The 25,979-nt window shown below is 43.4% G+C and overlaps 1 protein-coding gene across 7 annotated transcripts in view; it reads right to left on the bottom strand.

Moving 5' to 3' along the window:
- TCF3 (transcription factor 3) overlaps positions 1-25,979 on the bottom strand; it is a 129,787-nt gene that overhangs the window by 98,126 nt on the left and 5,682 nt on the right. For 5 of the 7 annotated variants that reach the window (XM_081938419.1, XM_081938418.1, XM_081938416.1 and 2 more), the window contains exons 2-3: positions 24,137-24,235; positions 12,908-12,980 (exon numbers count right to left, since the gene is read on the bottom strand). In XM_081938419.1, the coding sequence (XP_081794545.1) occupies positions 12,908-12,980; positions 24,137-24,208 (145 nt within the window). In that variant the 5' untranslated portion in view covers positions 24,209-24,235. Of the gene's footprint in view, positions 1-12,907; positions 12,981-23,810; positions 23,952-24,136; positions 24,236-25,979 lie in introns of those variants that run through there. The other 2 variants (XM_081938415.1, XM_081938420.1) reach the window with 2 other exon arrangements.

A 25,979-nucleotide genomic window follows, 5' to 3' on the forward strand; every position in this document is an offset into this window, starting at 1 on the left:
TTAGGAGACTGGAGACTAAAACATATGAGGAACGGTTGCAGGAACTGGGTATGTCTTGTCTTATGAAAAGAAGGATTAGGGGAGACATGATAGCAGTGTTCCAATATCTCAGGGGTTGCCACAAAGAAGAGGGAGTCAAACTATTCTCCAAGGCACCTGAGGGTAGAACAAGAAGCAATGGGTGGAAACTAATCAAGGAGAGAAGCAACCGTGAACTAAGGAGAAATTTCCTGACAGTTAGAACAATTAATCAGTGGAACGACTTGCCTCCAGAAGTTGTGAATGCCCCAACACTGGAAGTTTTTAAGAAGAGATTAGACAACCATTTATTTGAAGTGGTTTAGGGTTTCCTGCCTAAGCAGGGGGTTGGTCTACCCTGTTTTCCCCAAAATAAGACCTCCCCAGATAATAAGCCCAAGTGGGCTTTTGAGCGCATGCGCTAAAATAAACCATCCCCTGAAAATAAGCCTTCCCCCAAAATATTGCAACACTGCTGCAGCCATGAGGTGACTTATGCTCGCTGCCTCCTGCACCTCAAAAATAATAAGACCTCCCCAAAAATAAGGCCAAGTGCTTATTTCGGGGAGGGGGGGGTCAAAAGAAAATAAGACCCTGTCTTATTTTCAGGGAAACACGGTAGAACACCTCCAAGGTCCCTTCCAACTCTATTATTCTATTCTAAATCGGATCCTGCAACATTTGTGACAAAATGCATTGCCCACCACTAACACGGGTTGCTTACAAAGCACTGCCCCCAAATTCACATCTGGCTTTCCAACTATTCAAAACTAGTAATCAGATGCTATGATCTTAGACTGTGGCTGCAGACATCATGTTAACCCATGCTTCAATTCTGGTTTTGTGGAATGACTGGAAGTAGCCTGATTCATATATAATAATACTATGTCCTCATGTGTGCTTTATAAAATTGCAGTGGCAAGTTGCACTAAGTAGAACATCAAAAATAAAACTTTGCAAAGGTGTGGGGTGTATAAATCAGGAATATACAAAGCCTATGCAGACGTTGTATAGGCAACATAATAAAACAGGGCACTCATTTACGTGGAATATAATAGGTTTGAAAATGATAGTTGTATAAATTGTATTAGAAATATATTGTAGGATGAGTGGCAGAACCTGGGGCCAGAGTTAAAAGAGAGATCAGTCTAGAATTCCTAAGTAGCCACAAGCAAACTAACTCCAACCTCCCTTGAATTCCTTTGATTCTTATTTAACTCCAAGCAGGTGCTAACCTTTAATTTGAGAAGATTCCTATTTGTAAGCTTTTTTTTAAAGCAATAAATCAATTTGATTGGACATTTACATGTGTGGACCTGGGCTTTCCAGCCTGACATTATTTGGATAATACGTTATTTGCATTAGATAAGTAAGCAGGGAAGTGTAATTGTTTACTGTTATAATGACAAATCACACTATAATTTTCTTTGTTGTATTTCTTTCATTTTTCTTAGAATGCTTTTATGTGTTCTTTCTTCCCCTCCTTTTTGACAATGTATGTATCTTGATCATTATTATTGTGTTTTGTTCTTTTTACTTAAATTTTTGTTGTTAATAAGCAATTAAAAAAAATAGGGACTTGAAAAAATAAAGGTTACAAAGGGTTTTGAGCCATGTGTTGGGGGTTACCCACCACAATGTAATATGTGCAGCAAAATCAAATTGAATTTAATCTCAATGACATGTTAGTTTCATTAATGTTATATAGTTATAATGCGATTATTCTCCAGTCATGTCTTTATAATTTCCCCCTTAGGTCATGTTTAAAATTACAATTTGATAACAGCTTTTGGATGTCTAGAGCTGCACTCAACTTTTATAAAGGAGGCGGGCCATGTGGTCTTAAATTATGCATCTTTAGTGTAATCATATATAATTTTTAATACTGTGGCTTGCAAGCACAGAAAGAAATAAGCACCCCTTCTTTTCCTTATTCTTTTTTAACCGACTTGAGGTTCTGGTTTTAGAAAGCAAGCTGGAGTTTTCCCACTTTGGATACAAAACACAGGGATAAACCTGGAGAAATAGAAATAAAACCCATCCATGGTGCATAATTCTGAGTTTGAGCAGAAGTCCTCGACTTACAACCACAATTGAGCTCAAAATTTATTGCTAATCAAGGCAATTGTTATGTGTTTTGCCCTATTTTACAATCTTTCTTGTCACAGTTGTTAAATGAATCACTGCAGTTGTTAAATTAATAACATGGTTAAGTGAATGTGGCTTAACTTTGCTTGTCAGAAGGTTGCAAAAGGTGATACATGACACTGCAACCATCATAAATACATGTCACTTGCCAAGCACCCCAATTTTGATCACATGACCACACCATAAGTGTGAAAAATAGCAATAGCACTTAAGACTTATATACTGCTTTACAGCCCTAAGCGGTTTACAGTCAGCCTATTGCCCTCAGCAGGTTTGTATCTGTAAAATTTAGATTGTTTTATTTGTTTCCTAGTATACTTAAGATTGCTTATTAGTAACCTATGACTATCACTAAGTGTTGTATCTTATGATTCTTGATGAATGTATCCTATTTTATTTTTCTTTATGTAGACTGAGCGCATATGCATCAAAGACAAATTTCTTGTGTGTCCAATCGCACTTGGCCAATAAAGAATTCTATTCTGTTCTGTTCTATTCTAATTTCTATTCTATTCAGACAGAAATTGGAATTTAAATTTTGTGTGTGCACAAGAGAGCGAGCAACTTGGAGAATCTCCAGATACCTTGCATAACTCAAGTTTTTTTTTTAAAGCCACACAACTTGCTTGTTTTCTTCCAGTTAAGATTACTGGGCAAAAATGAAGGAGGGCAAGGTGTCACAGTCTTTGCAACAGGCTCCGAAATCCAAATTGGATGCCCAGTCAAGCAAGGTATTCAAACAATGCATCATGGATCTTGCTACTGAAGGCCATCCCTTTGCAAATTGACCAGCCAGTGAGGACCAATTTGTGGGGAAACATCTTATTTTGCCTTCCATTATTGAGCTTGGAAAAGGAGAATGTGAGAAAATTCATAGGCCTCAAAAATGTTCTGCTGTGTTGAGCCAGGGGTTTGTTAGGCTGGCAACTTGTTTCTGAGACAACTAGTCACTTTGTTCTAGAAAGGCTGACAGCAGGGTTGGAAAAGATGGATGTAATGATAATTATAACTATAGTCAAAGCTATGATTTTCCCAGTTGCAATGTATGGCTGTGAAAGTTGGACCATAAGAAAGGCTGAGCGCTGAAGAATTGAGGCCTTTGAACTCTGATGCTGGAGAAGATTCCTGCGAGTCCCTTGGACTGCAAGGCAATCAAACCGGTCAGTCCTAGAGGAGATCAACCCTGACTGCTCTTTAGAAGGCCAGATCCTGAAGAGGAAATTCAAATACTAATGAGAAGGGAGGACTCCCTGGAGAAGAGCCTAATGCTGGGAACGATTGAGGGACGACAGAAAATGAGGAGGCTGGATGGAGGCGCTGAAGCAGTCGGCGTGAGCTTAAATGGACTCCAGAGGATGGTAGAGGACAGGAAGGCTTGGAGGAACGTTCTCCATGGGGTCGCCATGGGTCGGACACGACTTCGCAATGAACAACAATGATAATTATGGGTTTTATTAAAGCTTTCCTTCACATTTACATGGCTCTTTATAAAATCTTGCACGGAGATCTGAACTTCCTTAAACCTCAAGTGGAGAGCTCTATGGATAGCGTTGCCAAACTTTTTATTTTAAGCAGGTGAACAGAAAGGCTGGTGTCATCCACGGCTCTACAATAAAAGGTGGAGACTTTATTTCTTATTCTATCCAGGTTAGCAGTTTAATTCTTTGTTTGGGAGATGAAGAGGGAAGAGAGGCTTGTTGCAGGGACCTCTGTAGCTCTCAGAAGCCTTGCCAACACATTTCTTTCTCCCTCTTTTGGAAAGAGATCAAAGCGTGCCAGGTTAACAATTAAAAAGAAAATACAGAACTCTAAAGCCTTCCCCAATACATTTTTTTTTGCCAAAAAGGTAGCTAAAAAAGGCAGCAAAGGGATTACTGGGTCAAGAGATGGCTGATTGGTTGGGTGGGCCCAGAGATCTGAGCAGAACAAAAAATCAGTGCGGGCATGAACAATACGTCAACCCAGGGGTATATGTAACTTTATTTTTTAAAATCTGTATTATATTTCATCCCTCAAAATCAAGTTTTCCTAGGGCAGCTCACAGCCTCAAAATGCAGTGCCCAAAACTGTTAGAAGTTCAGCCAATTTTGTCAATCTTCTTTCATTCTGCCCTTGCCTTTTTGTGTGGCAAGTGTTAGGGGACACAGGGAGAATCCAAGCAGGAACAAGATGCCTTGTCACCTCAACAGCCTTTAGAACGCTTTCTCAGATTTCCCTCAATTTCAGCTCTTCATTTTTTTAAAGATATGGTCTCAATCTTGAGGACGAGGAACTTAATTAAAAAAAAAAAGACTGGCGGAAACTGAACCCTGGATCTCACAGCTCTTTCTCCGACACTGCAGAATTATGTGTGGCTGTGCACACGTTTCATCTTTCACAAACATATTGTTTCTAGGCCAGCCATGGATAGACTGAAGTTCCAGAAACTGCAAAAGTGGCTTCTACTGTCCTATTTTAAAGACAGGTGGGCATGCAGACCACACTCAGTTTAATTTTAATTACATGGATGTGCAGAAGAAAGCCAATCAGGGTTTGTTTTCCCAGCCCTGTTTACTTTTATTTATATATTTATTTGTTAAATTTATTTGCTGCCTATCTCATCGTGGTGCTCCATTCTCTGGCAGCACTAGCATTTTTGGCCCTAAACTTGCAATGCTTAGCTTTGTACATGCTTTTAAGTTTTCAAGGCATAAACACAACAAGAAAGGTGTTTACATGTTGATTTACATGCTACCTTCCCTCCAGAGCAGCTCAAGGCAGTGTATAATATCACTCCTCCAATTTTTCCACATGCCAACCTTTGTGAGATAGGCCGAGCTGGGCTCTGAGTCTCCTAGCTCTTAATTCAGCACCTTTGGCATCGGACTATATTGGCTCTGGGGCTGAGAGGGAGGGATGGCCAAGTCAGCCAATGAATTTCCACGGTTGAAAAGGGGACAAGAACCTGGATCTCCCTTCTCCTAGTCCAACCCCTTCGATGCTCTTGATTGGTTCTGGGGCTCAGAGGGAGGGACCAGCCCAAAGCCAGCCAATGAACATTCATGGCTGAAGGGTTTTTTTTCCACTTCTAGTCCAGGCCCTTCACTGCTCTTGATTGACTCTATGGCTGAGAGGGAAGGATTGGCCCCAAACCAGCCAATGGCGTTCACAGGTGTGAGACAGGGAAGAGGTGTGTGTGGAAGAATACTAAACCCCAGGTCTCCACGCAGTCCAGCTTCTTAACCCCTATACGTCATTGGCACTCATCGGTTTATTTTTAAGAGAGGAAGGATCCTGGCATTTACCAGGATATCCTCTTAATTTTCTGTTTAACATTAGACACAAATATAGGAAGCTAATTTACTTTAGGAAGCCATTTATGTATCCATTTCAGCTCTGGACTGTCTGTTCTAACTGCAAGTGGCAGTGCTCAACCCAAGACACTTAACCAGTTCATTTAAAGATCAAGGGGCTACACTGGAGTAATGTATTAAAAGGCTGGTTAAGTGTTCAACTCGGTCACTTTTTCCTGGCCAAGCATGAACAAATGAATACAACCCGTTTGGTTGGCCAAAATTGCAATGTATTATGTCAGGGGTGTCCAAACTTGGAAACTTTAAGACTTGTGGACTTCAACTCCCAGAATTCCCCAGCCAGCCATGCTGGCTGGGGAATTCTGGGAGTTGAAGTCCACAAGTCTTAAAGTTCCCAAGTTTGGACACCCCTGTATTATGTGAACCCGGAAAATGAGTTCATGTAATAATAAAGGTAAAGGTAAAAGGTAACGGTTCCCCTCGCACATATGTGCTAGTTGTTCCCGACTCTAGGGGGCGGAGCTCATTTCCGTTTCAAAGCCGAAGAGCCAGCGCTGTCCGAAGACATCTCTGTGGTCATGTGGCCGGCATGACTCAACGCCAAAGGCGCACAGAACGCTGTTCCCTTCCCACCAACGGTGGTCCCTATTTTTCTACTTGCATTTTTACGTGCTTTCGAACGGCTAGGTGGGCAGAAGCTGGGACAAGTCACGGGAGCTCACTCCGTTACGCAGCACTAAGGATTCGAACTGCTGAACTTTCTGATCGACAAGCTCAACATCTTAGCCACTGAGCCACCCTTAAAGGTCCCTTAAAGGTAAATAAATAAAAGGTTTGAACTTTTTTTCTGATTCTTGTTAATTTTAATAATTACTCTTCTATTGTAAGTCAAGAGTCACTTTGGACAGAGAAATAGGTGGCCTATAAGGGTAATTAAAATGTCGTCTTCCTCTTCACCCCCGGATTTTCTCCCAGGATTAAAATGTGGGATGTGGCTCCTTAACAACTGTGACTGTGCAGAGAATATGGGGCATCCCATCTGGATTAATTATTGGCTGATTTTAATCAGCATGCTCTATGATATCCAGGGTTGTCTGGAGTTGTCAGATGGCCTTATGACAGGAAGAACCTAACATCCCTAATAGTCGATATTCTTATTTAACCATCGATTACATACACACTTTGACACAGACTTGGGACTTTATTATTATTATTTTAATGACTCATAGGTTGGATTTAATGACTAAAAGGTTGGATTCTGACTCATTTTTCTCATGCTCTTGCGCCATATCAGCAAATATTCTACCTGCCACAGATGCTCCAGGAAGCTGTAAGAGTCGAGCCTGCTATTGCTGAAGACACTGCAGATCGAGGCTGTGCTCAAATCCAAACAAAGTGGGAGAATGCAAAGAGAAGAACCACATCAAGACACCCCCAGATTGAGGTGTGGTGACCCAGCACGCTGTCAACACACCCATGGGAAAAAGAGCCGATTCCCAACTTTCCAAAGGAACAACAAAAACATGAGGCATATAAAAGCACCTGGCAGATCTGATGAAGGTATAAACTTTTTTTCTGTGCAAACAGCAGGGAAGGTACATCATTTCCCCCTGCTCCTCTCTCACTATATTAGCACAGCTTTGCTCAACCTGATACTCTGCAGATGTGGTGAGAAAAACATCTGGAGGCTCCAAGATTAGGGACATCTGCACGAGGGGAGAATGGGGGAGTTACCCCCCAAAATGTTTTTTGAAGAATGGGGCAAAAAGGGAAGCACAACTTGATGAATCACTGCCAGATGAGATAAAGACCAGATGGCCTTTTTAAAAAAAGGATTTATAAGTTCACAAAAGTTCAAGGGTCTTAGGAGAATGCTGTTACCAGATGAGTCTGCTTAGACCCCTACCTTGGTCTGGCTCATTGGACTAAGACATGATTCTTTGTTGGCTGGGTTATGACTTTCGCTAATCATCAACTGTAGCTCACAAACTATGATGGATAATCACAACTCTCCCAAAAGCCACATTATGGCTTAGCATGTGGGAGGACCAAGCCAGGTTTTTTTTTGACTACTAATTTGCCCCAAGCTTTTTCCCAGTGTTTGCCAGTATTAACCTCTTAAAGGGAAATGAGCACTATATCTCAGCCCATGTGCATGTAAAAAATGGGCCGTACCATAAACTTTAATTTTTAGACAAAACACTGGGTAATTTTTTAATATATGCAATGCTTGACATATTATTTCTTGGGCCAACAGCAGTGGTGGGTTCCTCCCGGATCGCACCGGATCGCGCGCGCTCCCTTTCAGCGCTCCACCTGGCTTGCGCGCTCCCTTTCAGCGCTCCACCTGGCTTGCGCGCTCCCTTTCAGCGCTCCACCTGGCTTGCGCGCTCCCTTCCGGCGCTGAAACCGGAAGTACAGTTTTGCCCGGCCCTGGCGAAGCAACGACGCCTGTCTGCGCTCCACCAGCTCGGCTGGGAACGGAGATGTTTCCTCAGCGGAGCGGAGCGCCTGAAAAGTCGCTCCGCTCCGCTGAGGAAACATCTCCGTTCCCAGCCGAGCTGGTGGAGCGCAGACAGGCGTCGTTGCTTCGCCAGGGGCGGGGCAAGACTGTACTTCCGGTTTCAGCGCCGGAAGGGAGCGCGCAAGCCAGGTGGAGCGCTGAAAGGGAGCGCGCAAGCCAGGTGGAGCGCTGAAAGGGAGCGCGCGCGATCCGGTGCGATCCAGCAGGAACCCACCACTGGCCAACAGGCTGGTATAGCCCCCAAAAGCCAAACTTAAATGCGTTAAGCCAGGGGAAATAATGCAGTTGTCATTTGATTACATAAATTAAATGCAGGTTAATTTAATTCCCATGCATTCAGTCTTTTTGCCCCTTCTCACTTTAAAATATCGTAATCTAGGGATAACTTTTGTGGAAGGCTTAGAACAGACATGTCAAACATGCGACCTGCGAGCTGGATCTGGACTGCAATAGGCCAGGAGTTGGTCCCGCGGGGTCGTCCTGGAACGAGGGACCAGCCCGTGCCACCCCAGCCACGTCCACCCAGTCAGCCATGATGACCAGGCCACGCCTACCCCGACCCCTCAAAGATGTTCCAGCCAGCATGAGAAAAATTCTTATGGCAAAATGGAGGCTGTGACACACACACACACACACACACACACACACACACACACACACACTGTGCTGATGATATGTGGTGAAACTACATCTTTCCTATCCAGGAAGGAGAGCACTGTATTTCAACCTTGGTAAATTTAAGACTTCAACTCCCACAATTCCCCAGCCAGCATTGTTTGGTCCACATGTCTTAAAACTGCCAAGGTTGAGAAACATTAGAATAGAGCTTGCACTTTACAGCATTTTGTTATATCCAACCTGGGATTCTCCAGGTTAAATCACATGCTTTTCTGCTTGTCCTCCAGGGGCCTTGCCAAAATTCTACCCCTGCAGCCCATTTGCCCCACAAATGTCACACTTCTATCCCCACCTCCTCAAACTAGGGTTAAAAACACAGTAGAAGCTTCTTTGCCATACTATGAGCAATTATACTGAAGCTTTCCTCCCTCTTTCCAGCTCCTCAAAAAGGTCACGTCTGCTGCGTTGATATTGCTACAAGCTGCCTCAAAAATATAGAGGAAAGGCATTTGTTAAAAAAAAAAAAGGTTAAAAGCTGGTTTGCAAAATTCTCCCCTTCATACACGAAGAAACCCCATTCTTTTTCTTAGATGATTTGGGAGACTTCAGGTCATTCTAGAAGGAAAGCTGTAGGGAAAATGTTTAGCATAAAAATCTTCAGTTGTATTTATTTATTAATATACAGCATTTTGTAGAGAAGTTGAAGGCAGAGTACATGGTGTTCCCTCTTCCTAATTTTTCCTACACCAACCCTGCAAGGTTGGGCTTTGAGGCAGAGACTGGTCCAACGTCAACCAATTAGCTTCCATGGCCGAGAGGGAACTAGAATCTACAGGTCTCATCATTCCTAGTGAAGCCCCTTCTGCACAAGACCTGATAGGCTGAGAGACGAGTACTGGCCCAAATGTCAGCCAATGAGTTTCCATGGCTTGAGAGCAGACTGGAATCCAGTTCTCATCACTCCTAGTCCAGTCCCTTCCCCACAGACCTGATTGGGCTGAAAGAGGGAGGAACTGACACAAAGTCAGCCAATGAGCTTCTATGGCTAAAAGGGGGACTAAACCTGGGTTTCCCCACTCCTCGTCTAGCACTATTCATACTAGGCCACGCTGCCTTTGAACCCAAAAACCCTCTCTCCACGTCACCAACATGCACCCAAAAAGGAAGAGGGGTCTTGACTGCGCAGCTGCATCCATCATTGTGACTTATTGCCCTCCCCCCTTCCATGATCTCTCCTCTCTATTTATCTATACACAGTTTATATATACATAGCCTAGTCATTGCATGCCTTTAGAAAAGGTTTGTGTGTATATAAACTCTTAAAAGCAGCAGTGGCAGCAGCTCAAAAACTACCCATAACAACACTGGCATGAAATCAAATTAAACTGGGATTATAATGTATCCATCGCCCCATCAGTGCATTAGAGAAAGGACAAAATCCGAGAGGGAGCTGAGTTTTGCTAACTTATTCTAGGACATCTGGCTTCACAGTGAAGTGTGGTAAAAACTATAACTCCATTATTAACATGTTTCGGAGTGGTTGGATTAAACTCCTAGTTAATCCTTACCAGGCTGGGAGGGCATAATCCAGAGGGCAGGGCACTGAACAAATAAGTCCTGGAAAAATAGATTATTTTTTTTGCAAATTTACTGTTCTGTATCTAAACAAGATGTCATATTATGGGTGATCACCGTATTTTTCAGACTATAAGATGCACCGGAGTATAAGACGCATCAAGATTTCGAAGAGAAAAACAAGAAAAAATAGATTTTGGCCTTCATGCGTCCGGTTTTTGCCCTCCTCAGCGCTCTGCAGGCCTCCCAAACCCTCTACGCATCCCACAGGATGTGCAGGGCAGGATTTCGGGAGGCCAAAAATGGCCATATTCAGTGTAAAAGACGCACTGTTATTTCCGCTGGGGGGGGAGTGCATCTTATACTCCGAAAAGTACGGTAATTACAGCCGCTCTGAAGCAGCATCTGAAAAGCACAGAAAGAAGCACATGGGACAGAGTGTGTGAATACTCAGACATGGTTCCTAATACAATAATTGTAAGATTATTGGTTTGAGGTTTTTTTTTTGTGAGGTGGGCATGCAGCAGACCAAAACTAGTCTTGTTCTGCCAACCTGCAGGTATGGCTTGTTCAATAAAGTACGGTGAAAAAGACCACAGTTTTGCACAATGTATGAACAAAATGTTAGTCTATCTCTTAAGAGAGAAAAACATTCTTCCCAATCTGTAATGTTTTGTTCTCTCCAGAATGGCAGATCCTATAGTTGCTGTTGGCATTTCTTGGCATCCGCAAAGGTGTAGCTGGTGGGTGTGGCGGGAGGAGGATGGAGAAAAAACCATAATAATTGGTGAATTAAAACCGCCGAATAATGGGGCAGAGCTGGCCCGGGCCAATTTACAGGCCTCACAACTGATCTGAGTGGCTGATTGACGCTTCTGGTCTCTGGAATTCACACACAGAACTGATAGGAAATCCTGGGAACATGTTTGGATGGGTGTAAGTGTTGGGTGTATCACTCAAGAGATAAATCAGAAAGACAGTTGCTTCGAGATGGAATAGCAAGTCTGAGTGCAGAATTTCCTAAGTTTAAGACTTTGGCACTTCCAGTTCATAAAGGTGAGGAAATCATAGGAGGTGGAAAGAAATCTCTCTGCTTGAGAGAGTCTAAAAAAAGTTTTTCTTAACCTCCTCCTCAGCAGCTTTAAGATGCCTGGACTTCTACTCCCAGAATTCCCCCAGCCAAGTTGAGGTTGATAAATACTGGCCTAGAAAGACTGCCCATCAATGTTGCAATATGGAGTTAGGCAGACCCTGCCTGCTTTTCTTTAAATGCATTTTATCCAGCTCGTCTTTTAATTACAAAGCCTGCAGCCAGAATCAAAAGGTGGTGGGTTTTCTTCGAGCCCTAGAGAACAAAAGTCAGACAGAGCTGGAGTGTAAACTTATGGATCCAAATCCCACGCATGATTCCTTAAGTATGGAAGAAAGAGCAACAATAATACCCCTCAAGCAAATATATCCCATAAGGGTTGATTGTGGCAAGTATCTTCATTTTGAAACACTTTTTTTGTGTGTGTGAAAAAGAGCATCAAAGGGGGAAAACACAGCAGACACGACAACCTTCAGGCACAGAACATGTGGCGTGGAATTTGGCTTTGTTCTCACCGCTTGTAGCTTCAACACTCAACACTTGCACAAACTTGTATTGCCCGCTGGCAGAAAAAAAATGCGTTTTCTCGAACACACGCCCCAAATCAAAGTGATCCCCAGTGACAATAGAGTTCAGTTCTTTACTTTCATGCTAAAGGACCAGCCCAAGAAGAAAAGAGAGCGCTCTGTAGCTTTATACCATTAATAAATAAAAAGGGTGGGGATTTCCCTTCATTTTCAACTTTGTTTGGCTCTTCATTCACCTGGGAGGGGGAGGAGAGACCTTCCAGGTGTTTGGGACTATGATTCCTCCATCTCTTGCCCATGGCTAGGAGGCCAGGGTATCTCGAAGGGACCAACCTGCCATACACAACACTGATTGCTTAGATCACTGATTTTCAGCGTTGGCAACTTTGTGTGGACTTCAACTCCCAGTATTCTCCTGCAGAAGGCTAAAGTTGCCAAGATTGAAAAACACTTCTTTTAAAAAGCAAAACAAAGAAGAAGAATATGTCAATTGGCTTATAAAAGATGAACGCTTCGCTAAATAAGGAAGTGCCAATAAAGAAGAATAGCTCAGGGTTGAAATGAGGGGATTCCTTGGTGCTCTCTGAGCTTGGTTGTTTTTCTTACAGATGTTTCATTACCCAAACTAGGTAACATCATCACTGCGTAAAGAAGGACATTTTCAAAAAAAAGCCCACATATTAAAAAACAAAACAAAACATAGCAGAGTCAAAATAGCAGGATGTCATTTTATTCCTTAGATCCCTGCTCCAGATAATCTTTTATGTGAACAGCCCTCCAGATGAGATCAAGGCAAACAAAACAACAACAACCAAAAAAGAAATAGTGGTGTTTTACTGGGGAAAAGGAAGCCTTAAAGCAGGGGTGTCCAAACTTGGGAACTTTAAGACTTGTGGACTTCAACTCCCAGAATTCCCCAGCCAGCCATGCTGGCTGGGGAATTCTGGGAGTTGAAGTCCACAAGTCTTAAAGTTCCCAAGTTTGGACACCCCTGCCTTAAAATCACTGGACCAGATTTTTAACCATAGTCTCAATATTAGAAAAAAAGTGTTACATCTATATTAAAAGAGCTTGGGCTTTTTCTCCCCAAAGGGAAGAGAAAGTTAAGCAATACCTGATCCACCAAACTGCGTGCTACCAAGAGTCGTGGGCCTGTTCTTTCCATTAGTCACTGGCAAGGGAAACATCTAGAAAAAAGAAAGCAAACAACAACAAGATTAAACATCGGAGAACATGGGTGTGGGGAGAAAGGGAAATAATTCAGCAATTAAAAACATTCTGAAGGGTACCGCCACAGATTTAGCTATCTAGCCAAAATCCAAAATGAAACAAAGCTGTCGTATTTCATCAGTGAGCTCTTCAAACTGTTTGCAAAAACTGTTGCTTATATATATGTGTGTGTGTGTGTGTGTGTGTGTTGTATTTGTACTGATAAATAAATAAAGGGAGACTAGTATAGATCTATTTCGAGCTAATTAGCTCTCATCAGCTAGCCATACCCTTACTGATAAGAGCTAATTAGCTCGAAATAGATCTATACTAGTCTCCCTTTATTTATTTATCAGTACAAATACAACACAAATATAAAAAGGCAACATTAAAAATAAAAATATGGTTTTCTGCCTGCATAGACTTCTGTGATAAGCCGAAGGACAGAAAGAGGGAGTAGTGACCTTCCTCCCATATTTAGGCATACCAGGGTAATATATATATATATATATATATATATATATATATATATATATATATATATATATATATATATACACACACACACACACACACACACACACACACACACACACATACATATATATTTATTTATTTATATTTGGTGCTTCTAGACCGCCCCCTCTCCCAGAAGGGACTCGGGGCGGTGTACAGTCCATAGAGAATATCACAAAATACAATAAAAAAAATTAAATATGTACAGTTTGGAGGAGGTTAAAATGCAATTAAAAGAACTGTACAAAGCTAATATAAATATAAATTTTAAATCCCTAAAACAGACACAACAAATTAAAAAACCCCTAAGATAACCAGATAATAATACATTTGCCAGGAGGGACAGTTGTAATTATGCCAGGCCTGCTAATCGGAACAGGTGAGTCTTCAATTTTTGCCGGAAGGAGCGGATGTCAGAAGTGGTTCTAATGTCGGGGGGGAGGTCATTCCAGAGGGTTGGGCCCATCACAGAGAAGGCCCTACTCCTTGGTGTCGCCCGTTGACATTGCCTAGTGGACGGCACCAGGAGAAGTCCCTCCCTGTGTGAGCGAATTGGCCGCAGGGATGTATGTGGGAGGATGCGATCCCGCAAGTAACTAGGTCCCGTGCCATGGAGCGCTTTAAAGATGGTAATCAGCACCTTGAAACGCACCCGAAAAACCACAGGTAGCCAGTGCAGCTCGCGCAGGAGAGGTGTTACGTGGGACTCGTACTCCCCATCACAGCCCGCGCGGCTGCGTTCTGAACTAACTGCAGTCTCCGGGCGCGTCCCAAGGGCAGCCCCATGTAGAGAGCGTTGCAGTAATCCAGGCGGGACGTCACCAGCGCATGAGTGACCGTGCGTAGGGCATCCCGGTCCAGTAGGGGGCGCAATTGGCGCACCAGGCGAACCTGGTGGAACGCCCCCCTCGCCACGGCTGCCACATGGTCATCCATTGACAGCCGGGCATCAAGGAGGACGCCCAAATTGCGCGCCCGTTCCACAGGGGGCAATTGTTCGCCCCCTATGGCCAGCGATGGAATCAGCTGGGTGAACCGAGGTGCCGGTAGCCACAGCCACTCGGTCTTGGAGGGGTTGAGTTTAAGTCTGTTGTCCCCCATCCAGACCCCGACAGCTTCCAAGCACCGGGACATCACTTCGACAGCCTCGTTGGGGTGGTTTGGGGTTGAAATATACAGCTGAGTATCATCAGCGTAGAGGTGATACTCAACCCCAAAACCACGGATGATCTCACCCAGCGGCTTCACATATGTGTTGAACAGGAGAGGCGAGAGGACCGACCCCTGTGGCACTCCACAAGTGAGTGGCCTCGGGGTCGACCTCTGTCCCCCTGTCAACACACATTGCCTCCGGTCGGAGAGGTAGGAGCCGAACCACCGCAAAACGGTACCTCCGACTCCTATCCCCTCCAACCGGCGCAATAGGATACCATGGTATATATTTGCAATTGCTGGATAGACAATAAATCTTCTGCAGGGTTAAATTATTGGGCTGCCTATCTTGGGTCTGTTTGCCATTTAAAAACCACTATGCAAACAATAGAAAAACCCACCCAGAGCGCGCGTTGCAATGATAAGATAAAAATCAGAAGCGGCAATAATCAAGGCAATAAATTAAAAGCATACAAATCAGAATAAAGCAGCAAGGAAGCCCTAATGTTCTAGTATCATGAAATGGTTCTTCAAATTCCTAGGAAATGAAAACCTCTTCGATTGGCTATCAACATTTTCAGAAGGTCATCTCTAGGGATCGCATTTCACAGATGAAGCCTGATCCCGTAAGAGTCAAAGAAGTGGATTCTTAAAATGAATGCAGATGATCAGTTAGAAATGCATTTCTAAAAGATCTCAGTTATGTCCACTTGGGAATCATTCCAAAAAGTACAAAGGTAGATTTTGCCCTTCCCCAAAGAACAGGTAGTAGCACAGCTGTTAGCATAGCTTTCCCCAACCTTCTATCAGGCGTGTTATCTAAATGAAGCAATAACCAGTTCCTGAGCAGGTAAGGGGGCATATTAACCTAAGCAGTGGGAAGAGGGAGGAAGGACCAACACACTCTAACTTCTAGCAGTGTGTATGTGTGTGTTCACCTCTTTTCCCACACAGCCTTGGAAGCCGCTATACTGCCTTATATTGGTCCTTCTATGGCTAGCCTCTTTTGTCATCACATGCCAAAAGCCCACACCCATAATGCAATGCACATATCACCCCCCCCATGCACCCCCCATGCATGCCCCCTGCCCCCCGCACATGTGCGGTAGAGACCCTAAGACCAGCTGGCCAGTGGGAGGCGTGCATGCACACACGGTGGAGCTGGGCTGGGGCGACGGCTGGCGTGCCCACCGAGAGGGCTCTGCATGCCACCTGTGGCACGCGTGCCATAGGTTCACCACCACGGTTCTATAGGGACATATTTGATACCTCTTTCCCCTTCTAAGTGTGCTGCCCCCAAAAGGATGAAAGAGAAGTCTCCATTCTAGAAAATAATTGAATAGTCCCCACAAACCAGAGTTGATAGGCAAACAGTCCTGCCTGATATCATCCAGATGTGCCAGGATGAGATCCAGCACATCTGGAAGGCTTCAAACTGGGGAAGGCCGGGTCAACCTGAGGGTCACTCCAAGGTCTTGGCTGAATGAAGAATGCCCCTGATGGGCACAGCCAACTGTCTAGTGAGAAGTCAGCTCATTGGCTTATCTCCGTTAGGCATTCTGGGTCTATCCAGCTGTAATTTCCATTCCTCTGTTTTGAGCCAGTTCTGCCCAATGATCAGAGATCGCATGAGCTGCAGTCCAGAAATATCTGGAAGGACCACAGACCGGATTCACACAACATATTTAACTAGACTAGAAAGCGGGTGAGCAGTCTGGCTCATTAAGTTCAAACCAGGATACCACATTTAGCCCATATATGTTTTTTTTATTTCCAATATAATATGTTATGGGAACCTAGAAATGGCACATTGTTTGGTTAAAATGGGTTAGGGGACAGAATGTTGTGTGAACCCAATTATTCTCTATAAGACAGCGAAAGGTCAATATTCAGCCAGAGGAAAATGCCTTTGGCAATTCTAACACTTTTACATGGAGATGCCAGGAACTAAGCTAAGGATAATTAACAGAATAACAGAGCTGGGAGGGACCTGGAGGTCTTCTAGTCCAACCCTTTGCTCAAGCAAGAGACCCTATACCATTTCAGACAAATGCATGGCCAATCTCTTCTTTAAAAAAACCTCCAGTGATGGAATACCCTCAACCTCTGGAGGCAAATCATTCTACCGATGAATTGTTCTGTCAGAAAATTTCTCCTTAGTTCTAGGTTGCTTCTCTCCTTGATTAGTTTCCACCCATTGCTTCTTATTCTGCCCTCAGGTGCTTTGGAGAACAGCTTGACTCCCTCTTCTTTGCAGCAACCCCTGAGATATTGGAACACTGCTATCATGTCACCCGTAGTCCTTCTTTTCATTAAACCAGGCAACCAAATTCTTGAAATTTTTCTTCACATGCCATAATTATAATTTTGAAGACTGCATGTTTTCTACCACCTGATATTAAATTAGCAACTCTGGGGGATAACCGATCTAGTCAACTGCTAAAGAGAAACTCAGAATAAGACTACAGTTGTTCAATCAACTGGTTCCAATTAAAAATGCTTATCGGCAGTCCCAAGCTTACAATTGGGACTAGAATTTCCAACGCTAAGCAAGGCAGTTGTGAGTTACACCGAATTTTACTGTTGTTAAATTTTACTGTGACTCGCTGTGGTTGTTAAGTAAATCACCTGGTCATTAACTGACTTTGGCTTCCCCCATTGACTTTGTCAGAAATCCGCTGGGAAGGTTGCAAATGGTGATCACATGACTCTGGGACATCTCAACGGCTATAAACACGTGCTGGTTGATTAATTCTGATGACATGACCGTAGGGATGCTGTAATGGCTACTAAGTGTGAGGACTGGTTGTAAATTGCTTTTTTCAGTGCTGTTGCAACTTTGAACCGTTACTAAACAAATGGTTATAAGTTGAGGACTACCTGTCTTCAGAGGAGGCTACAAAGCATTTTTCGAATTTTCAATTGGAGTATTACCAGTGAAATGCAAGTTGTCAGTCATTAAGAGGCATTCCTACCCTGGTCCAGCAAGACATCACAGAAAATGTGGAGTCCTTGGTGCTCTCTGAGCTTGGTTGTTTTTTTAGCAGGCATTTCATTGCTTAGCTAAGTAACAGCATCAGCACTGAAGACGTTACCTAGTTGGGTATTGAGATGTCTCTTAAGAAAACAACTAAGCTCAGAGAGCATGAAGGACTCCTCATGTCAACCCTAAGCCACAAACAATCTCTTCTGTTGGGCCCATAGATAATGCTTCCTCTGATGCTTTCTCCTTTTCTGCTTCTCAAAAAGACTTCTTTTGTGGAAAGATATTTCCACTTATTCTAAGGAGGAGTGGGCTGCTGGGGGATTGCAGGGGTTCAGGAGAACCTCTAGCTAAGATTCTGTGCAGTTCAGAGAACCCCCAAATCCCATTTCTGGCTGGTCCCGCCTACCCCTCCCCTCCCAGGGCCGGAAACAGACCCAGGGAAGGCAAAAACATCCCACCCGTCATGGTGCAGGCGGCCAACTAAGTCACGCCTACCACGCCCACGCCCACCCAACAACCGGGCAGAGATCCCCTTATTAAAATGTTGAAGCCCACCCCTAGGAATGGGAAATATGAGCTGTGAGGGGTCCTTGGTACTCTCTGAGCTTGTTGTCTTGCAGACGTTTCCTTACCCAAACTAGATAGCATCGATGCACCGATGAGGTTGTCTAGTTTGGTTAAGGAAACGCCTACAAGAAAACAAGCAAGCTCAGAGAGGACCAAGGACTGCCTCAGTGTCAATCCTGAGCAACAAATATTCTCCTTTATTCATAGGAGCAATTTATTTATTCAGAAAAGTTGCATTGCCACCGACTCGCACACCGCCACTCGGGGCGGCTTACAAGGATCTAAAAACACCGTATAAAAATAAAAATAATAAAAGAGTAATGCCACACCCCCTCATTTTTTTTCGTGTGGAATAAGTGTTTTCGGGGAGTGATGGCTGCAATATATACCTTCTGTATGTATAAAACAAAGGAAATACATTTTTTTTCTCTCTCTCTTTTTAAATAGTCAAGTGAAGTGACTAAGGCCTTTAACTTAGCTGTTATTTAGAAGCAAAGCTGGCAGAGGAATTCTGGGAGTTGAAGTCCACAAGTCTTACAAGGTTGGAGACTCCTGATTTAGTAACAGAAGACAGGAGTTCTTCACTCAACAGCTAGGCACAAAATTAGAAACAATTGGCGCTAACAAATACTATACTATTCCATTTTAATTCAAAGTAGTAGTCTTTTTTAAAAAAAAATCACCTTGCTTTTCTAAAAACTTTTTGTCCAATTTCAACATTAACACTAAACATACGGTATACAAAAAAAAACCCACAAATACCCTTCAAGGCCTTATTTGCATAGCCCCACCCCCACCAGATCCTTGGGAGTTCTACTTCCTGCTCACCCTTAAATGTAGACAGGCTGTGTAAGATAACAAAGGCCAAATCTTAAGAACAATAGCAAAACAGTAAAACAGGCAGCACTTGCAGTGACCTGCTGAACATGACAAAATTAATCCCATCTGTCTGGGAAATGTTCTCTTTCGGGCCAAAGGAGAAAGGAAGGAAGGAAGGCAGATTAAACTCAGACTAGTTCAAAAACATTTGCACGATGCAAAAAAGAAAAAAAAAATCATAAAAAGTGGAAAGAAAGATCTCCCACATTTATCACTCCTACCGCTTTATTTTACCCTTGCTCAAATACACATTCGCAGTCTCACTCCAGATGTAAGTTTCCTTCCAAATTAAAAAAAAAAAAAAATCTTCCTGCTTGTACCCCCACAGGAAGGCCTGTGAAAATATCCATCAATCCAGCATTGGGGAGGCTTTAAAATGAGACCCGTTTATAAAATGACAGATACAACATTGTATCTAAAGGATAACCTCTATTAAAAGGTAGCATGTCTTCAAAAGTGCCAGCTATTATAATAGCAATCGTGTATCTGTCTACTATTTGCTTGCTTTCAAGTAAGATGGTTAACACAATCAAAACGAACTCCTTAGATAGATCTGTTTATCCAATTACTGGCTTCCCAGTTCTACTCTATTGCATGCTATCAATTTATGGCTTTTGATTCCGTTCTAATGAGGTCTGTATTTATCACCAGGCCTCCATCATCATCACGCAGACTGCTTTTCAAGTCACTTAACCTCCTAGGTCCATGATGGCGAACCGATGGCACATGGGCCACAGGTGGCACGCCGAGCCATATCTGCTGGCACACGAGCCGTCAGCTCCAGCGGGCATCACCTAACTAATTTTCCTTTCCAAACTTCCAGTTAGGCCCAACAGGCCTGTTTTTCGCCCTCCCAAGGCTCCGGAGACTTTCTTGAAGCCTGGGGAGGGCAAAAACGGTCTCCCCCAGAGGAAATGCCAAGCTTAGGTTGGAGGCGAGCGGTGTGGCGCGCATGGGGTGGGAGCGTGGGGGGGGGGTGTTGCGCGTGCATGCGTTATGTGGGGGGGGGCGCTTTGCATTATGCGTGCCGGCACACGTGCGCACTATCACAGTTGTATTTTTGGCATTCAACAACAAAAAGGTTAGCCATCACTGTCCTAGGTGCTCCTCTGCCAGTAAAAAATGCCAGCTTTGAAGCTTCTGTCAGAAAGCAGTGATAGCAGTGTTCCAATATCTCAGGGGTTGCCACAAAGAAAAGGGAGTCAAACTATTCTCCAAAGCACCTGAGGGTAGAACAAGAAGCAATGGGTGGAAACTAATCAAGGAGAGAAGCAACTTAGAACTGAGGAGAAATTTCCTGACAGTTAGAACAATTAATCAGTGGAACAGAAATTGCCTCCAGAAGTTGTGAATGCCCCAACACTGGAAGTCTTTAAGAAGATGTCGGATAGCCATTTGTCTGAAACAGTATAGGGTTTCCTGCCTAGGCAGGGGGTTGGACTAGAAGACCTCCAAGGTCCCTTCCAACTCTACTATTGTATTGTATTGTATTGTATTGTATTGTATTGTATTGTATTGTATTGCATTATTGTAAAACCCAGCCACTTGTAAAGAAGATCGGATCCTATTCTAAGATGTAGCCTCAATCCAGAGGAGGGATTGGCTAAAACCTTGTGGGAATCAAGGTTAGTTCCTGCAGACATGGCCAGTGTCTAACTGGAGGGAACCAGATATCTCACAGAGCTGAATGCTCTTTCAGTTGGAAAAAAAAAATCCTAGAAAGATACATCAAGCCAACCACTATTGTTTCTCTGCCACTAACCGACGATCTTCCAGGCAAGACTCTTTTTCCAGACCTGGAAATTACAGGAGATGTGACTCTGTTCAGTGCAAACCATGATATGCGACATTGAGATACTTGCATGCAGAAAATCAACAGGCCAGGTGGCATTTTCTGTGGCACATTAGTTTTAGGGCAGATCACCTCTGCATGATCACGCTAAATTGTATTCAGCCCAGGATGGGTAGGGTGAGGGGCCAAAGGAAATTACTAAGGCCATTCTGTGTAATGCAGGTAGTCCTTGACTTACGAAAGTTCATTCAGTGAGCATTCGAAGTTACAATGGCACTGAAAAAAGTGACTTATGATCATTTTTCACACTTATGACCATTGCGGCATCTCCAGGGTCGTATGTTTTACATTCAGAAGCTTGATAACTGCTTCTTATTTATGACGGTTGCAGTGTTCCCAAGGTCATGTGATCATCCTTTGCGATCTTTGGACAAGCCAGGTCAATGGGGAGATTCACTTAACAAACATGTTCCTGACTTAACAACTGCAAATGATTCACTGTGACAGGGAAGGTTGTAAAATAGGGCAAACGTTAATAAATGTTTCACTTAACAACAGAAATGTTGGGCTCAATTGTGGTCATACTTTGAGGACTACCTGCATGTATATACAGTAGTTCTCAATTTATGACAACAACAGAGTCCAAAATTTCTATTGTTAATAAGCGAGACATTTGTTAAGTGAGTTTCCCCCCATTTTAGGACTTTTCCCACATTTGTTAAGTGAATCACTGCAGTTGATTAGTTAGTAACACAGCTGTTAAGTGACTCTGGCTTCCACATTGACTTTGCTTGTCAGAAGGTCGCAAAAAGGGATCGCATGACTCCGGGACACAGCAACAGTATATAATATATGACTCAGTTGCCAAGCGTCTGAATCTTGATCATGGGAACCTGAGGATGCTGCAGTGTGAAAAATGGTCGTAAATCACTTTTTTCAGTGCCGTTGTAACTTTGAGCAGTCACAAAACGAACTGTTGTAAGTCAAGGACTACCTACATCTTCGAAGCAGTCTTGACTCCTGGTGACTACATGGCAAGATTTCAGAAGTGGTTTGCCACTGCCTGCTTCCTAGGGATGAGAGACCTGGCTAGCAGATCTCCCAGCTGTGCTTAAGGCAAGATTAAAACTCACAGTCTCCCAGCTTCTAGCTTTTAACTATATAACGCCACGCTGGGTCTCTATCTTAATATAGAAAAATACATAGTTAATTCAAGAGACCCTGAAAATGTGTACTCCGATCACCACATTAAGGGGCGTGAAATTCATTTGCAAACAGTAAGAATTGGGTTTGGTCTAGTGGCTAAGGCACCAGCTTAGAAAGAAGGAGACTGTGAGTTCAAGTCCCACCTTAGCCATCAAAGCCAGCTGGGTGACTTTGGACTCATCACTTAAGAGACTATGAGTTCTGATCCTGCCTTAGGTATGAAAGCTGGCTGGGTCACTCTCTCTCTCAGCCCAATCCACCTCACAGGGTTGTTGTTATGGGAAAAACAGGAGGAGGAAGGTGTGTTGAATATGTTTATTGCCTTGAGTTATTTATAAAAATAATAAAGGCAGGATATAAATTAAAAAAAAGAATTAGAGGAAGAGAATCTTGGGGAAAGAGAACAGACCACAAAGAAGATGGCAGCCACCTTTAAGCAGCAAACTTTTCCTGCCAATATGGAACAAGTGGGGGGGGGGGCTTTCCAGTAACCCTCCATGATCACCGCATAACGCCCCCAAACATTCATGACCAGGAGAAAATACAAGCCAATCATTAACAGAGCAAAGGGAACTAAACGGAACAGTAGATACACAATCTGCCCACTGCTCCTCCCATGGGCCACAGAATATTGGGGAACAAACGCCCACATAACGTTGGCGGAAGGGACGCGGCTGCAGAACCAGGATGTTCCCCGTTTGAACAAGCCAGAAGCAAGCCACGAAAAGAGCAAGGATCCAGCAAGGATCGCCCCTAGTCATCCTTTGCTCCGCGTTTATCTCTTTATCTCCCTCCACGGTGTGGCGAGTCTCTGCCAGCTTCCTTCCAAAGAGCCTCTTATCTTAAAAAGGTTCTTATCTTAAAAAGCCAAGGTCTCCCACCCTTTGAAGTACAATTTGAATGACAGTTTTCCAACTGCATCTACTCCTGTCAGTGAAAGCTGGAAAAAAAAGTATTGAGAAGAAAGGGAAAGAGATGGTGGTCTTACTGGGAGGCACTGGTGAAACATCCAGTAAAATATTAAGCCAATGGCCATGAGGATCTAGGGCACTGTTCATTAAACTTCAACTATAAGATCGTATGGACTTCAACTCCCAGAATTCTGGCTGGAGACAATGGGTGGACTTCAACTCCCAGAATAGCTGGCTGGAGAATTCTGGAAGTTGAAGTCCACAGTTCTTAAACTTGCCAAGTTTTGAAAAACACAGATCCAGGACAAAGAAAGCACCCTTGATATTTTCTCAGGTCCTTGGCGCTTAGTCTGGCACATTTGGGGTTAATACAGGTATAGAAAGATGCAACAGAGAAGTCAATCCAATCAACTAATACCCCCTCGGGAAGAATTTTAAAAAGTGTTGAGGCAGGAAAGGACCCCTCAACAGCACCCATTTCTCAGCTTTGCCTGTTCTCGGACATGTCCCTCTAAATTCCTGCTTCAGGCAAGCGTACCTACTCAACGAGCCAACGCTATTTTCCCTGCCCATTTCAGATCGTCTGCAAGAAATTCGACCAGCAGGACTTATTTCCCAGCGCAATAAACACAAATTAAAATTCTGGGCTTGGCCAGAAAGCAGACAGAGAGAGAGGGGTGGGCTGAAGACGAAACAAGGATGAATGGTAGCATTTTGCACAGTTAGTAGAACCTTGCACTTTGATCTGTTGGGTGGGGTGGGGGATTTAAAGGGTGGAAGAAGACACCCGATTGATTACCTGCTTTGTTTTCTTCCCATCAGGCCAACTACTGTACCTCCTTAAGCCTTCACAACAAGGAGTCTATGCAATTACTGGTCCCCCTTGACACTCTTAAGTACAGAGAACAAACAAGTTGAAGCTTGTAGTTTGCGACTCCCAGTTAACTCCCCCTCCCTTCTGCCAGGGGTATCCTCCAACCCCTCCCCTTGCAGCCCAGAGCATGCCGGGTACAAAATGGAGCTGCTGCTCTTTTAGACATCCCCCTCCCTCTCTCACACACACACAAAACGACCCCAAATTCAGGGACTCTACCGAGCCTCCATCGCCCCCAGCGTCTCACTTACCATACTGAAATCTAGGAGATCGCTTAATTCCTTGTCGGTCCCTGCTGCAGCCATTCTTTGTTGCTGGTTCATATTCCCACCGATTGAAATGGTGTCTGTCTTTTTTAGAAAAAGGACACGGGGAGGGAGGGGACGATATGGAGGAGAAAGGAGGCAGGAGAGGAGTGGAGAAGAGAGAGAGAGAGATTATTATTATTATTTTTAATGGAATGGAAGCCCTTCAAAATCAGCTCATGTTATTCAATACTACATACAATATGTAACTATTTCTCAGAATTATAAATCCTTCCGGGCAAAAATTCTCTAGCAAGCAACAAGTGAGTAATTAAAACTCTTTCTCTCTCGCACGCGTGCGCGCACACAGTATTTTTAAGCCTTTTCCATTCCAGATCACCTGTTGCTCCAACTACTGATCTAACACTTAGAAAAGTTGCTGACCTTTGATTTTAAGGGTCCCAAAGTAATTCTGCAGTTAATACTAATACCTCATCTATTTACAAATCCATCAATCACAATTCCACCACCACCCCTCTCTTTTTTTTCCTCTTTTTTTCTTTAATACGGACTAGAGGAGTTCTTGTTCTTGCAAATAATAAAGCAAGGCTTTCATTTCCTGCACTCTTAAAAGAGACAGTAGGAAAGACTTCAAAAAAATCTTGAATGTTGAATGCCGTCTCTAAAAACTAAAAATCAGTGTGTGATCCAACCCCCCACAGGGCAATTACCCTGCAATCTTACACTAACCTGAGAATAAGCTCTGTTGATCTGCCTAAACATTTGAGCAGAAAGGCAAAAAAAAGGCATGTCTTATGTACCAAAATTCAGGTTAACAGTGAACACAAAAATTCCATCTTTTGCACACACACACAAACACACACAGACTTAGCTTTCTCTATGGAATAGCTAGTTGTGTTGATGAGGAACAATTTTCTCTAATCAACCGCTTCATTCGATCATCACCTCACTTTCAATCCTTCCCAGTCCCCATCCTCCCCACATAAAAAATAAAATAAAACTATATTAAAAAAATAGACTGTAGTGTCCTTGGGGCAGGGTGCCTTTGTTAATTTTGCCTGCCCTATGCTGCTGACTGGGTGGTTTTTAACTGTCTGTCTTTTTTGCAAGCTGCCCAGAATCATTTGGGAGTGGGTGGCATGCAAATATGTAAAACAAACAATAATTATTAACAGCTCCTTGGCTTGAAAGAGGCCACGGAGGTCATCAAATCCAGCCCCTTGCTCAGCGCAAGAATGACAAAATGAAGACCCACATTACTTGCTGGATTGTAAGAGCCTAGCTGTATATTTGCACCATGAGAACACAGATAGTTTATTGTAGTTGTGAGTCAAAACTGCACAATTCAGTGGGATCTACTGCAGAGTAAACCTGGCCCATTTTAAGCAACCTTTTCAAGCACAGAACTTTTTTCTTTTTGCATCTGGGGACCTCCAGATGCAACAACAATGTCCACAATCCTCACTCAGCAAGGAAAGGCTGCTGTAAAACATTGATTTGGGGAGGGGGGGTTGTTGTCCTGGTTGTGTGAATCCGATCAATGGGGATGCAGCCTAGGAAAGCAGCCAGATCACAGCTTTAAATTTGCAGTCTTCAGAAGAAGAAGAAAATTACTTCACACTGTGATGTGAGATGTCCTCACATTTAATCTCGCTTGTTGGTAAAAGCTACAGATCAGAGAAACTTCCAAGGCTCAGGAATTGAAACATATAATTATTATTACCTTAAATAATATTTTATTTAAAAAAAAAAACCTCGTAAGACTTTAGAGCTTAGGGTCACCCACCAACGACAAGAACAAACAAAAGGATGAATAACTCTCTGCCAC

This window comes from Natrix helvetica (assembly GCF_964273705.1).
Source record: "Natrix helvetica genome assembly, chromosome: 1".
In the NCBI taxonomy this organism is placed as follows: domain Eukaryota; kingdom Metazoa; phylum Chordata; class Lepidosauria; order Squamata; family Natricidae; genus Natrix; species Natrix helvetica.